Source organism: Carassius gibelio, chromosome B17, assembly GCF_023724105.1.
Source record: "Carassius gibelio isolate Cgi1373 ecotype wild population from Czech Republic chromosome B17, carGib1.2-hapl.c, whole genome shotgun sequence".
Classification (NCBI taxonomy): Eukaryota; Metazoa; Chordata; class Actinopteri; order Cypriniformes; family Cyprinidae; genus Carassius; species Carassius gibelio.
The window spans coordinates 13,702,125-13,718,702 of record NC_068412.1 but is presented as its reverse complement, the minus strand read 5'-3'; the positions used below and the strand labels follow the sequence as shown (position 1 = coordinate 13,718,702).

The 16,578-nt window shown below is 36.0% G+C and overlaps 1 protein-coding gene across 2 annotated transcripts; it reads right to left on the bottom strand.

Moving 5' to 3' along the window:
* Positions 1 to 1,269: 1,269 nt before the first annotated feature.
* LOC127975907 (visual system homeobox 2-like) lies at positions 1,270 to 16,482 on the bottom strand. Of its 2 annotated transcripts, none has more exons than XM_052579955.1 (5): positions 9,172 to 16,482; positions 8,720 to 8,804; positions 7,949 to 8,072; positions 4,684 to 4,864; positions 1,270 to 3,766 (listed from the first exon to the last, which is right to left on the bottom strand). In XM_052579955.1, exons 1-5 carry the CDS (start codon positions 9,695 to 9,697, stop codon positions 3,393 to 3,395), a joined length of 1,290 nt encoding a protein of 429 aa, XP_052435915.1. In that variant the 5' UTR covers positions 9,698 to 16,482; the 3' UTR covers positions 1,270 to 3,392. The 2 variants fall into 2 exon arrangements, with proteins under 2 accessions (XP_052435915.1, XP_052435916.1); XM_052579956.1 differs by having other exon boundaries at positions 1,270 to 3,703.
* Positions 16,483 to 16,578: the final 96 nt, after the last annotated feature.

Genomic DNA, 16,578 nt, shown 5'->3' with positions numbered 1-16,578 from the left:
TGCTGCTGTTCATAATGTACATATAACCCTACAATGCATCCCTTTTTATATTATGTACATACTCTTCTTAATATTGTATAAGTTATAGATTATCTTACTCTGCACTTATCTGTATATAAAACACTATATTCTTGCACTTCTGATTAGATGCTAGATGCATTTCATTAGCTCTGTACTTGTACGCTGTATAATGACAATAAAGTTGAATCTAATCTAATCTAGTGTAGGTTATTCGGGTACATGACCTATTACAGTAAATGTCCAGCAGAGGGCAGGAAGGGACCATTTTTACATCCCTCAAGCTTTACTGTATATGCCATCAAGCCACATTTTACGGTCTCTCTTTTGTCGTAATGCTACATCAGTAAAACAAACTGAATCATTCTTATCACGTTATTGCCATTATTTTAATAAGCCAAAATACCCTAAAACAGAGCAACAACTAGCCAATAATATATTAATATCGGCCTAATAATGAACAAGTCCACTTTTAATTTAACAAATGTTTATGCCTAAAACATTTACCATAGGCTACATAAGAATTCCGGAATTGTTCTTTCAATCAAATTTTTTTTTTCAATCAATATTGAATGTCTAAAGAAACAGATTTAGATTGTAAAGCCTTAAGAGTTTAGTGTGTCTGCAATGTTCTATAAACAGAAAATAATTTTCAGTGTATTTAAAATGATCAAAGCGTTTTCAAATAATGTGAGTGAATAGCAATATTTAAATGATATTTTATGGCAGGTGTCATTCAAAATGGCCTTATTTATTTAGCATAATTATAGATCAGGACATATATCATTTAAAATGTATATTTAAATATAAAATTAGTCACAGGAGCCAGCTGGAAAGATTGCAGGTTACAGAATCAATTAATAATTCAAATCAGTTTGATTAATAAAATATGACTGGTGTATTTTACATGCATACTATCAAAGTGAATTTGTCAGATATTACCTAACGGCACAGCAGCTTGGTGATCATCACAATCTGATTAAGAAATCACAGCATGGATTTGCCACTAAGATCATCACAGATAAAGTCCAGTTCCTCTCATAGTCAGGCCTCTAATGGCCCCCATTAGTGACCTTGTGGGATTAGAAAGTACTTTAATTCAGGATTCCTCTTAGAGAGAGTCTCTGAAACTTGAGTTTTGGTGAAACAAAGAAACTGCTAATCGACACAAACAGCTTTACCAAGTCTTTCTAAAGATAAAAACAACTGTCTGAAGAATAAGTGTTGATTAAAACACGCTTTTGGAATCCGTTTGAGGTTCAAACAACATTTCGTTTATTAAACCATGTCTAGAGCAATACAGGGAAATGTAAAAGGCTAATATGCCTGACAGGATCACTGGGTGAAAGAGGATAGAGATACAGTATATTCTGTTGCCACGTAAGCCTAGCCTTATCACCCCAGATGTCGACTAATTAATTACGCAGCCACTAAGTAAATTAAATTAGGATTGAATTAACAGTGTGTATCAATAATCTGTTGACAGGCCTTGATAATAAGGGCATGGAAAGGATCAACAACCCAGATGAGGTAGAGAGAGAGCGTGCAACATCCCTTTGGACGCTTCTAATCAGCACAATCCTGATTGATTTCACAATTCACAGATTAGTCAGAGGGAGACCTATATATTTTTATTCATTAGGTTTAACATGGACATTTTAATGGCTAATATTTAATTATGCACAGTTGTTAGATAATTACCATGCTTTTCTCTATCCTGTTATGTGGGGATTTTTCAATTGTAAGGCATCCGAGACTGCTAATATGAGACAGAATGATTGTAATCCTGGGCCTTTTACATTTAAAATATAAAGATAGATAGATAGATAGATAGATAGATAGATAGATAGATAGATAGATAGATAGATAGATAGATAGATAGATAGATAGATAGATAGATAAATAGAAAGATAGATAGATAGATAGATAGATAGATAGATAGATAGATAGATAGATAGATAGATAGATAGATAGATAGATGATTGTATATGTGACAGCATGCATGAAGGATAAATGGTATTAATTCAGGAGAACTATAGTCTCAGTGAGAGCACCTTATCTAGGGCTGTTTCCCTGCTCTCTCCCATATGTCTGTTATGCATGGCTCCTGCTGTTTAATCTGCCCAGATTGAGGCCTCTCAACTGTGTGGGATTACGCTCAGTGACACACAACTCTTTTGGTGACATACAAACGATTGTTACTCAGGCTCCATAGCCCGAAAACACACTATAAAAAAAAATAAAAAAGCATTCACAAATTGTTCGTTGTAAATAAAACAAATATTACAGTACTTTTTACAAGAAAATACTTTTTCATATTTTTTGCTTTAGAATTTTAGTTGACTTCACTGTTATTTGCCATTTCTTTGTAATTGTTACTAAAATTTATTAGCAATTTTTATGTTTTTTTCAGTGCATTGCAAAAGATTTGAACGCAAGTTTGGATTTTAATTACTGTTTGTAAAGATTTATTTTTGGTGTACTGTATTTGAAGTGAAGTGGGAGAGAGGGGGGTGGGATTGGGAAAGGTCCTCGAGACGGGATTTGAACTCGGGACGCCTGTAGTGCAACAGCTCTATATGTCAATATGATATAAAATTATACCTAAAACAGTTCCGATGCTGTACATAAAATCTGCTTACGTAAATTGATGCATTTTATGTTCTCCATCACTTATGATTGAATTTAAACACACTTGATGAAAAACAGGTTTGTAATGTTCATCTTTTTTTTGTAATTTGATTACATTTGACATGTTACGAAAAAAGCACATAAGATACAGTACATTAATGTATAGTTCAAACAATACTGTAGCAGGCTATTTTCATTTACAATATATACAGCAATACATTCTATTACAACGTTTTAACAACAGAGTTTGAAGACGGGGCACTGTACAAAAGTAAAATGAAAAGCACTTCAATTCTGTTCTTTCAAGCGCAAGAGGAGCTCTTGACCAATCATTTTCTGATGTCAATATTACTTAATATTGAAATTATATCATAAATATCCACACTTCTATGGTTTTGTTCAATTGAGCAGTTTTGCAAACAGCACTGAGGAGGCTGCCAACATGATAAAGGGCCCTATACTTATTCATATTAGTTTTATGGCTGGAATCTTTGTAGGCTTATATTTGAAAGAGGAAGAAGAAAAAAAAAGCTATTAATCACTGGCATGATGGACTGATGCTGCTATCAAAATCCTGAATATTTCTAAATGGGTTTGACCTTGCTAATGTGAAATAAAAAGCAGAGGAACATTGAGAATCTATCAAAAGTCCAGTGCTGTCATGAGATCAGTGCAGGAATATGATATTTTCACACCAAGCCTATGTTTCTTGCGCTATGAAGGGATGAATAACAGTGCATAATCTAAGAACTCTTTTCTTCTTCTTTTGCGTCTAACTGTTCGCTGGACTTCTCCTCTGACACTGACGTCTCCATTTTGTGCTCTAGTCTCTCAGAGGAAACCGTTCCCAGCACTTTGGCACTGTGCTCCTGTGCTTTTGCCCTGAGAACAGCAATACTGTTCTCCCTCAGTTCCTCTTTGGACATGGGTGACTCTGTCCTCCTTTCCTCAGCCTCGGCGGCTTCATCCGGCTTGGGATTGGTCGGTTTCTGAGTGACATCTGCCTTCTCGTTTGATTGGACTGCAACGGTCTCCAGGGTCTTCTTGTGCATCCCTGCAAAGAATGGTGGGTATTGGTGTTTAGAAAAGCAGCTGGTGGTAGGAAAACCATCTTGAACTGGAAACAGCAAGAGACAGATTTTAGATTTAGTATCAAAATATGACTAATCTTAGCCATGAGAGTCATGAATTGCATCAAAAATAAATGGATAAATAAAAGATGGATACATTAAAAAATACAATAGGCCTATTCTTTTTAGATTTTGATATTATAATTAATCATTTAAGTAAATTCCTTATCTATTTATTTAGTTATTTTTTTATTTACAGGTAGCCAATGAGACGTGATAGTCAGCTGTAAAATATCATTTGCTGAATATTTATGTTAATTGTTTTTTAATATTCTATTTTAAATAACAAAAAAAATGCAGAGGAGTTGTAGCAAAACAAACAAACTGTATAAACTAACTAACATAAATAAAACAACATTAATTACATTTATTTATTAGCAATTTTATTATATGACTACACTGTTTATTTTCTGGATATGTTATTGAAATACAGAAAATTATTGCCCTAAAAAGTGGTAAAATTATATTTAAAACACTTCAGTAAATATCTGTTGAATAAAAATAGAACATTTAAATGATCAACCGAGAACATTATTGTAAATGTAATCAAATTGCTTAATTTACAGCATGTTTAAATTCTAAACAAGCTTGTAATGGTTAGGCAATTTTTCATCGTAGAGATATGATATAATGTAAGCCATGCAGTGTTGATTCATATAACTTGTTGAAACTGAGCAGTGCTGGGTGACAAATGAAACAGTATTTAGAATATAAGCAAGGCTGTAAATTATTATAAAAGACAAGATTTAGAGAAGAGTTTATATGAAAACATTCTTTCCACTTAATGAAAAATATATGATATTGATTTATTTATATGTATAGTTATGATGATGGTGAATAAAGATCAATTTGTTCTTTAAATAATAATACAAATAATAAAATAATAACCAATCTTCTGGCATACCTAGCAGCCAGGGAGCACAGGAGTCCATGACGCCATCTTTAGCAGACTTCAGTATGGACTCAGGAAGAGGGATGGAGTGACGCACCATGGCACCGTAGAGCCCGTATTCAGCCATCACGCTGCTACGACCCCAACACTTCTCCCGCTTTCTCCACTTGGCCCTCCGATTTTGGAACCACACCTGTCCACAATGAAGTGTGATTTGCATATTGGTAAAGGTGGTCAAACGGTCCTTCTGAGATGTCTTAGTGACAGACTCACTTTCATTAGGAAGAGATGAAGTGAGGAGGGTGAGACTGTCAATCTATGTGTGTGTTTCACTGAAGAAAGATAATCATACAGGTTTGGAACAACACGAAAGTGGGCAAATAATGGCAGAATTTTCAGTTTTGGATGAAGTAATGCTTTTAATTAGTCTGGAAAATGTAATTGAACAAATAGTTAGCAACTTGCAAATACAGAGCCCATAACAAATATGTGACCCTGGACCACAAAACCAGTCATATATAGTGTTGGTATATTTGTGGCAATTGCCAACAATACATTGTAGCCTATATGGGTCAGAATTGTTGATTTTTCTTAAATGCCAAAAATCATTGGGATATTAATTAAAAATCATGTTCCATTAAGATATTTTGCAAATTTCTTACTGCAAATATATCAAAACTCATTTTTGTTTAAAACTTCATTTGAACAACTTTAAGGCCGATTTTCTCAATAGGCTATTTAGATGTTTTTGCACCTTCAGATTCCAGATTTTCAAATAGTTGTATCTCAGCCAAATATATCCTAACAAACCACACATCAATGGAAAGCTAATTTGTTTCGACCCTTATGACTGGTCCAGGGTCACACAATCACATAGGCCTATGTAATTGACATATTTTTAATGTATTCCACTGAAAATATATGCTACTCTGTTTTTATTCTTAACCAATGATATCTCACAGCTGACTATCAACTCTCTGGCTCATCATATGTAGTACTGTCGTAAAATCGAGCGAACAGTTTAAGAAGGCAAGCGCCATAGTATTGATTTCCGCTGAACGACGCGACGCGTGCCGTCGAGTTCTATCATGACGCGACGCGACTCCTCTCCTCTCATCGCTTAAGCATCACTTGCCCTTCTCTAATTCCAGCTGCTAGCAGAGCTGACGGATGAGAGGAGGAGGGGCTCCCGGGTCCAGAGAGGCCAGACATTGGATAAGAAATTATCAAAACCATTTTCCAATCTCTTCTGGTAATGCCGATGATGATAGCCCTCGTTTCATGCAAGATACTCTTTGAGGAGAAATTGGTTATCGGGCGCTCAAAAGACAGCGGGTGAAGACAGCGACGAGAGACGACCCCAGGGGCACGCACAAGCTGATTGAAAAATAAGTAAATTTCGAGCCCAATCGATGGTGGACAGGCGGGCAAATATCACGGGAAATTAAACGAGCAGGACCCCCGAGAGCAGCGCCATTGACCCGTGCTAATACATTCAATGTAGTTATTTCATTTGAACTCCCCTCCTCTCGCCACATCCCTTCCCCTGGAACACGGCGAGCTTTTCTCATTTAACTAATTACACTCGATGAGAAAATTAGATGTTAATTTTACTTTGGATTGAAATAGAATTATTTATTTATTTCCGTATTATTTATTCACCGAGAGGCACCGTAATGAGAAGGAAATTAAAAGGCGTGCCAGCAGATGGATGGTTCAGGTCACACAGTAATCTTCTTCCGCCTTGATTGCTTGATTAGGTCGTTAGCGCCTCTCTCTCTCTCGCTCTCTCTCTCTCTCTCTCTCTCTCTCTCTCTCTCACTCCCTCTCACACACACATACACAAACTCAGAGAGCAAACTGTTTCACATCCAACTGAGGCTGATGAGATATTATCTGTCAGAGTTGCTGCACTTGATCGATATAGGCTCAGTGTGAATTGTACAATAACTTTTAGGGCTTTCAAAAAAGGAATTTTGGCTTTTTTATTTTAATTTTATTAAACGTCCTTTTAAAATTATTACATTAAATATTAAAGGTAATTTTTATGCGTTCTATATGTTCGTCTAGCAGCGCAAATGTGTAATTTGGCTCGATTATAGATCATAATCTACATCCGTTGCATAAGACAAAGTTATTTGGGATAGGGCCTATAGCTATATATAATAAAGCAGTACGTGATGTTATTCGTCAGAGCGTAGGCTACTTTATAAACTGAACTCAGGAAACTAATAGCAGAGAAAATCGCGAGCAGAGTGGTTGGCTTCCTCTGTGATCGTTACTCGCTTTGACAAAAATCGAAAATTTCTTGTTACTGAAACGTGTTTGTTGAAACATATTCATATATATATATATATATATATATATATATATATATATATATATAATTTTTTTTACATTTTTTTTACATAGGCCTATCTAAAAATCCATAATTAGTGAAATTGACTAATTAGAGAGCTCGAACTCCCATAATTCGCCCTCCTATAGCCTTAAATATTAAGTTACCCGATGTTCACCTTCTGCAGCGGACATCAAGAAAATAACGACTAACCATTACGCTACACCACAATCCATCCAGCGTATGCACAGGGAAAAGATACTTCAGCAGTTCCTTTATTTGCACCGTTTCCTCAGATAACACAGACACCTGAGAGTCCAGCTGATTCAACAATGCACGGGCCACGCGGAAGATCAAAGGTTTGAGGCAGTTCAGAGTTTCTTGAGAAGGCTTAGCATATCTGAGACACTGAGAAACCTCAACTGGTGCTTCATGTGGAATATTTTCGTCTGCCATAACCCAAAATGGATGTTTTATTGCATCCTTAAAAAATAATTTTAGTCCTGTTCGATTTCCCCCGTTTTTTTTCAACTGCCTATTCAATTCTAAATAATTAAGGCCTAAAACACACAATTAATTTAGGCCTAAAACAACATGCTGGTAACTACCTTAGTCATATTGTTATAAAAACAGGAAAGCATTTATCTTAAAAAAAAAAAAAAAAAAAAAGTCTTAATGTAAAAGCAAAATACTATAAAGACCAATACCCTTTTAACTTTATTTTGTAGGCCTACAACAATAACAACAAATAGCCATAGGTTACTCGTCAAATAAGATAGCCAGAAAAAAGCCTCACTGAATGCCGGGGCATAGCCTACAAGCAAAATTATTCGTGTAGGCTTTTTATTCAATAAATAAAAAATAGTGGTCGAAGATAGCACATTGTCGTTCTCTCATATTCTCATTTAATTCAGAAGGCGAGTGTAAATCGTTCTCTACCTGTATTCTGTCCTCGGGCAGCTCGGTTTTCATGGCCAGCATTTCTCTGGCGTACACATCCGGGTAATGAGCCTCGTTAAATGCCTTCTCCAGTTCTTCCAGCTGGTAAGATGTAAAGATTGTTCTACAAAAGAACAACATGCAATTTTCTTAGGAAATCAACATTAGAAACATCACATAAACTGCATTTCAAAAACTACTCAAATCACGAGGACCATCCGCAAATGTCGAGGCCAGTTTTCTTTTAGGTTTTAAAATATAAATGCAATTGTGTGTTTTATTTTATTATTTTCATTTTATTCTTATTATTTCATTTTATTTTTTTTATTTGTAGAACTGAACAAATGCAGAAACATTACACATTGATGTATTAATATAATGTATCAATATAATGTTTATTTCTAAATAGCCTAAACTGTTTTTCCCCTCTACCTGCAATATAATCTAAATGCCTCTTAAAATATAACGATGTAAAAATACAAATTAGTAATAACGACATTGCCATTATTATTATTATTAGTCTATTATTATTAAAACACCATAGGATTATATTTTGACTGCCTATAAAACCTACGAATCTTTAATTAACGAATTACGAAAAAAGAAATGTCATTTTCCAGTTGAGGTCAAACTGGCAATGATGACTGCCAAACCATGGAGGAAAACGTTTCAGAGGACTATAATCATTCTGGGCGTTCCTTTTGTTGTTTCGGATGTTTAATAAAATAATACTGTATCATTTCACATTAATTTGAGTGTTTTTAAGACTACCTGTGTCGTCTCTTTTTTCTCTTCTTGCTCTGGATCAGTGACGATTTCGATACTCTCCTTTCGCTTGAAGAGACATCCTCTGAATCTGTAACATCGGGGGAAATGTTATTCAAAATGTGAAATATTACCTATGTTTTGCAATAGCACTTTAATTTTAAAAGCATTTTTGACGATGATAACCACGTAGTGTTTGGTGTTAAATTATAGGCTAATTTCCTACTATCAAAAATAATACAATTTAAATAAAAAAAGATAAATTATTTTTATAAATCACATTGTTATCTTGATAGTATTTATAAGATTTGCAGCAAGAATGGTGGTTTAGGCTATAACATGTAGCCTAGATGTTTATAGGGCCTTCAGTTAACAAAAATGACTAGTGCACTAAAACAACGAGAAATTGAATTTCGATTTTGGAGAAACTGAAACATGAATTTCGCAGGCCTGTGTACCTGAGCTGGCGGACTGGTTGGTTTCCAGCGGTGCCACTGTCCTGTTGAGCGGCTGCAGATGCACGTTCTGCGCGTCTGACAGCACCTCGAGAAACGCAGGCTGGCTGTAGAACGATGGAATACCTCCAGGGCCAATTAATCCCATCCCGACCCCAACACCAACTCCAGCTGGACCGAGCATCGACCTGCTCGCTAGAAGGTGCGCCCCGGCAGGGAACGAGTCCAGTGTGCTCCGAGGAGCCGAGGACGGCTCTTTATTGAGTCCCAGGATCTCCTGGATGCCGAAGCCCGTGCATTTGGGCGGATGTGTGGTGCTGCTCTTTGACAGATGTGGATTGTTATTTCCCCTGTTCTCAGCGGCACACACCGATTTTGATTTGTTCAAACTTTCCGACAAAACAGCCCCATCCTTTCCTGTCATGGTGCCTCTGAGACTATTCCCTTCTTCACATACGAGTCGGTCCCTTGTGCACGGCGCAATACGCATGATCCCTCTAGAAATTCTCCTTTTATCCAACAGGTCCATCCCAACAAGGGTCAAAACTCAACAGCCAATCAGCGGCGAGTAAGTGATTTAGAATTCCAGAGGATACAGGATGCTGCTCTCGCTGTTTTTTTATGCATCACGTCATTTCATTCACATCACATTTTGCTTACAATTATGTGTTAATCAGACATTTATCCAAAATCAGCAAATAAAATGAGATCACTTCGAAATTACATTTCGAATTAAATGTAAGGCTACTCAATTTAAGTAATAATAGTAGCCTAACAACAATCGTTGATACTAAAATGGTTTTTTTTTTTTTTTTTTTTTTTTTTGCTTCAACGTGACAGGTGTATTATAAACCACTTTAGGAATCTATTATTATTTTATTTTATTTTAGCGTGCATATATTCATGGTAAGATGTAGATTGCCATGTGGCTTTTTTTGTAGACAATTAGGAAAATGTCTGAAATAGAAAAGGACATCTGAAAAAATTATTGTGAGGCAGCATCGCCTGATGCACCAAATCAAAATAAATAAATCAATTAAAATAAATAACAATAATTAAGAAATGTATAAAAGGGCAAACCTGACAAATTAGTCATTTTATAAGTAATCTGTTTTATAAAACGAATAAATAATTCAATCATATAAGGCCGAACGTTTGTCACTGAAATAGGTTGCTTAGCTCATTTCTGTTGGATGTTGAAGGATTGATAGGGAACCTGTAAGGATTTATAGTATAATTCTTATCGCTAGCCTATATATTTCTCTTTTGCAAAAGCTAAAACTCTTTTTGTGCTCTAAATAAAAAGCTTCGATCATAAGTGCAAGGCTTTAAATAATGAATATAAATGGGTCATGATGTCTGAAAGTAAGTTCTGAAAATATATATTTACAAATGACGATGATTTGACAACGTTTAGTGACATTCCGTTTTATCCTTTTATATAAAAAAGAAAAAGACAAATAAAAAGAAAAAAGGCACAATATTGAAGAAAAAATAATTTTCAAGAGTTTTAGCTTTTTAATTAGCTAATTAATTTTATTAAAATAAAAATGAAATAAAATAAATGAAAAAACAATATGCTAAATAAATCAGAAAACGAAAAACATTTGTCAATCATATCACTGTAAAATTCTTACAATAAATTATAGGAAATCAGCTTAATATAACGCGTAAAGCGTGCTTAAATTTGAATATTAGATTGATATTTAAATCTTGGTCAAATGGAAGCAGAGGGCAATCACCAAATGTGGGTGTCTAATTTTATTGGTTTACAATAATACAATTAGTTTTTATGTGTTTAATTTAAAAGGGTAAAGGTCATTTATAGGGGGGAAAGTCCATGGTTCATTATTATATTTTTCGCTGTTCTGCACTTTCAGAAGAACTGTTGCATATAAAACATAGTTGTACCTATCTGAACAGACTGCAAAATATAGCTTATTATAATTACATCCACGTTTCTTTAATACATGAGGTCTAATCAGCTATTACTAAATTACAGTGGGATTTTGATTCGTTTTGCAGATAATTTGTGGCACAATTTGGACATCTGGACAGATGAGAGATAATTTATGGAAATAAGCAGCCAGCCTCTGATGAAGACAGAGATAACACCAATCTTATCAAAGTAACATGTGCTGATTCATAAATAAACGTCCTGATTCATATGACACCAGCAGGGTTTTCTGGCTAATTAACAGCTAGACCCAACACTTGGAGAGGTTTTATCATGCTGAGTTTTACTAATAAAGGTGCACTGTGATCCTGTTTCAACAGATTAAAATACAGAAAACCTAGAGATTTGTGGCCTTATGGGACATTATTCAATTACCTATCCATGCTAATTCTTTGTTGGCCTGGCTCCATGGCAATTACATGAGATGATCATCAAAACCGGCAGCAACACAAAAGTAAAGTTTAACCACATATAGGAATACAGCAAACGACTGATCTGCAAATTTCAACAACAAATGCGTAAGCAGTGCGAGAGAATAAAACTTCACGCAAGAGTTTCCGGCCGCATCGCCTCAAAACATTAAACCCCGCACCACTGAGCAAAATATCACCGCTGCAATTACATAGGCACCAGTTGAAACTAATTAGAAGCCATTAAGTGGAAATTTCATTAAGGGTAATGAAGAAATCAATGTTATCAAGATATGCTAATGACACATCACCCGGTCTAGATAAACCCATCTATTCACAAGACTTGCTCTGTCAAAGCAGCCTGTCAATTACAAACTGCTTCCTGTTCTCTCCTAGCCACCGCTTCTGCTGTAATCTGTGCAGGGCTTTGTTGTTTATTGTGAAAGGGGAAAAAAACCCACTCTCCCTCCGTGGCTTTTAATAATCCATCTACATATGAAAATGACTGCATCCTGATTTACATGCATAAGAGGACGAACTAATAAGTAATAAAGATTTGGTTCAGTCATTCGTGTAGATTGGGTGGCCTATCAAAGTCTGGAAGATCTGATGGTGGCAGATTAAAAGGCAAACAGCTGTTGCTAAATTTGTCCCCCCAGCACCCTCCCTGAATATTCAGTCTCTTGTGGGCCTACTGCCTACTTATTTTAAGTGAAATCCACCATACAAACAAAAAGTGAGCAGTTGAAATACTAAAAAAGTGATTGCGTTAGTCAAACAGACGGATGGCAAATAACACCTCTGCCTTGACCTCTGCGAGAAATATGGGACGCAACCCTTGTGTATTTGTTCATAGCTGCTAAAAATGAGAGTTTGTCCAAACTTGTAACAATTACAGTATGATGTGATGAATACAGATAACGACCTCTCTTATATTGAAATGCTTGACTGCTATTTGTCTTTACGAATAACTTTCTTCTGCTGCTGGAAGGTCACTGTGAGGTAATGAGCTTTGGGATGTCGCTGTATTATAGGGACATTGTATTGCATTAGTCGGCCCCTACACAGATTGCTGGTGCTTGATCTTCTCATGCCAGGCAATCTAAATGAAGAATTGCTTGTGCTCTTCTGGTCATAATTCTGTATTTGCAATGTATTGGAAATGATGAATTGTTTTTAATGTTGCATTAAGTTTTTTTTTTTTACACCAAGCACACACAGTCTGGAGCAGCATAAAGGAGTGAGTCCTAACTAAACCCCCAAAGCTCCACTCATGATCCCCTTCATCCAGAACCTCTGATATTTTACTGGATATTGTTTACCATTAGTTGTGTTAATGTGACATTTATGACAATCATTCATTTTTTACATGAAAAAAAAAAATATTCCAAATAAACACTGTCCTTCTGAACTCTCTATTCATCAAAGAATCCTGAAAAAAAAATATCGGCTTCCATGAAAACGTTAAGCAGTACAACTATTTTCACCGTCCAAAATTTTTTTTCTTAAGCACCAAATCATAACAGAAGGATATCTGAAGGATTGTGACACTGGAGACGGAAAAGTCAGCTTTGACATACAGGAATAAATTACATCTTGAAATATATTAACATAGAAAACTTTATTTAAACTGTAAGAACATTTTACAACATACTACTGTATTTTTGATCAGCATAAGAGACTTCCTTTCATAAACATAGTTAGGTTTAAAGAAATATTCCAGGTTAGATACAAGTTAAGCTCAATCAAGGCCATCCCTCCTCTTCTTTAAAAATAACAAAACGTGTAATTAAATAACATTAAAAAAAAACACAGTTTAAAATGTAATTAGATGGCAACACAATGCCATAAATCCTAAAGCAACAGTAAAAACGCCTAAAGAATAACTGCAGGTGCTTTTATACAGTTATAGGCTTTACATTTCCATTTTTATATCCTCCAAATGTTGGCCTCATTCACTTCTTTTGCCTCAGCGTAACCTTTTTGCAGAAAAAAAGATTTTTTTGCCACAAGTGCTGTTGACTGAGCTTAACTTCTATTGAACCCAAAATGTTCTTTTAACAAAGCAAACTCAAATATCAACAAAAGTTAAGAAACTTGTTTTTAATTCAACTGAAATGCCTGAGTTTTTTTTTTTTTTTAAGTTACTTCTAAGGCTACTGGGAATCTCCTTTTCCTGAGACTAAGGATTTTCCGAGCGGATACTGAGGACAGTGGCTAACACCTTGTGCTGAGTAGGTGGAAAAAAAAGGAAACTAGAGTTCTCTTCCTCATGAACCACTAAGAGCCCGGTGACCCCCTGATGCAGAGAGAGTTTGCTAGCTCCAGTTTTCTCATGCAGCTCCCACAATAGCGTGTTTGGAAGCTGCCTGCCGGCATTGCTTAATTAGGCGAGGAGTTGATTCATTTGCACTAATTGACAGCTAATTAAAGGCCTGAGGGCACATTGGATTGACGTTTGTTAGGGCAGCAAGGCCCGTCGAGGTCAGAGCAACGGGTTGTTTATGGCTGTGCTGGTGTTTCTGGAGACAGACCCTCGGTGGGGAATGACCCTCATCTTAAGGAGGATGTCTGGACAGGACCTATGACAGGCCATGACTACTGGCGGGTGCCATTATGTGAACCGCAGCTTCGTGATGTCAGTTTACGGACCGGTCCACTCACAACACATCACTACTGTCACAATGTATGAGGGCAACAAAGTGTAACGGACGCAATTGTACAAAACCACCAAGTGCAAAGTTCTGTCAAACTTCATGAAGTCTGCGAATTAGACTATTACTAATAGATCAACAAGAGAACAGAGAACACGTACACTCATTCAGCTAGCATGCGAAACTGTTTACCAAACGAACAAGTTTAAAAATGTCTGCTAGAGAATAGTCAAGCTTACAATTATTACAGCCAAACCTGCACACAGAGAAAGAATATTGTTACTCAATGGTGTCCTTGTTTCGACGTTACATCTACAGTAAAATATGCATAATTGACCCTTTGCAAAGACCTGCCCCCTTAGTGACTGTTGCCAGGTCTGACAAGCCATGTCATGCTCTCACGCGGTGAAAAATACAACACGAAGCTAAGAGCACACAAATTGTAGTTAGTAGCGTAATCCATAATACACATTTTAGCTATACTTTTTGGATTACAAACTGGAGTTTGAATAAAAAACAAAATGAAAATGAAATCATTTTAGAACATCAATCAAAAAAAAAAAAAAACACTTACTAAAGAAATAAAATATTTAATTTGTTTACCTGCATGTCATGTGACCTTTAATGAACAGAGAAACGTGAACTTGCAAATGTGATAATTATTAAAATATTTATTTTAAAATCTCAGGGTAAATATATAAGGCGAAAGATGTTCAGATGACAAAAACATTTGGGAATCCATGCAGTACATGAACTGTAAATAAGAAATACTGTGAATATGTGTATTTTAAAATTGTGCTTTGTGTGAATGGCCACAAAATTGGAAAGAGTTCTGAATGTATACAAGCGGTAGGGTCCTATTTAAAAGATAAAAAAAGAGGAATTAGAGAGAATCAATAAATTATGACTAATTTATTGCTATTTTGTGAATAATATTTAATCATATAATTACTAAACAAGTAACTGTAGTCTGATTACAAATGTTTCAAAATGTAATTTATTCTAATTACAAGTACAAAGTTTTAGCTTTCACATTTTTGAGAAATTTAAACAATAAATATCATTTTATGGCTCTTTGTGTCATGACAGATCACCTACACACCTCACTACAAGTGGCACGTGTCTTCATATTTATTTAAAGCATGAAATAAAAATGAATGAACATCAAAAGGTATTTTATTTAAACTACGGAAAGACGTCAAATTGAAGTCCACTGAAGTTAATCTAATATTACTCCCCTGAGCAATTTGTTTGTCTGACAAAATGCCGCATTCTTCATTATGATTGGTCAGATCACCTGTCAGTCAAGCTCCGGCGAAGGGTCAGTTACATGCGACCTTAAACCTAACCCTAAGTAGGTTCATGTTTTTAATATTACTCACTGTTGTTTGCTTATAAGTTCATTGCTGTCCATTTATTTCCCAGCATTGTGACAGATTTGCAGATTCTCTGTATTTTCATATTTTTTTTCCCAACTATTTTGCCATTTCCAATCATGTCCAATTTTTGAGGTTTCACAGCCAATGGCACAAAAGTTTTGTACCATTCTGATTAAAGTCATCTTAAAAAGAAATCTAACTATCAACAGTTTGATCAAAAGTGACTGAAGAGCACCACAGGGTTAAACCTTCAACAAAAAAAAGCTTGTTTAGACAGTAAAAAAAAGAAAGAAAAGCGGGGCAAATCTGGGTCCTCCAGAGTGGGATCAGACAACAGCAGTAGCTTTGCAGGGTCTAACTGCAGTTTCCTCGTTCCATGTGAATCAGAAAGACAATTATGGGCTTATTAGGCACTGGGGGAGAGGCATACCTCTAAGAATTGGTGGGAGCAGGAGCGAACACTCGCCAACCGCAGCCGAAGCCTGTACGACATCTCCAGCCGAGAACAGTCCTGGCCACTGTCTCGCCTAATTATGCTCGCCAGAGCGTTCTTTGTTTGCCGTTCAGCATGCCTGTCTGATTCCCTTTTCTCCCGGACCGTTTGCGCCAATGTCCCTGGAAGTGTGCTAATTAGAGAAGAAATGGCCCTAGTAATTATGTCAACTCTTGTTAACAGGGATGACAATGAGCAATATTATTTTTACGCAATGTTTTGTGCTGGGGGCCTTCAAAACTTCCAATTCCCATTAAACAGCAAAAATGGCCTTGCACTGGTGTGGAAGCACTCTCATGTCAAAGCCTTTTACATGTCTGGTGCAAAAGAGGGAGGTTAATGGAGCAGTCGGTGGAGTGGCACAGGCATGAAGTTATTGCCCTAATTAAAAGTTTGAATGCTACTTCATGAACTCCCTCATTGTTTCATGGAAGCTACTTTTAGGAAACGTCACTGGATGGCCAAGAGGAAACAAAGCTGCGCTAAATGATGCCAAAAGCGTCTTTAAAATGTTGAA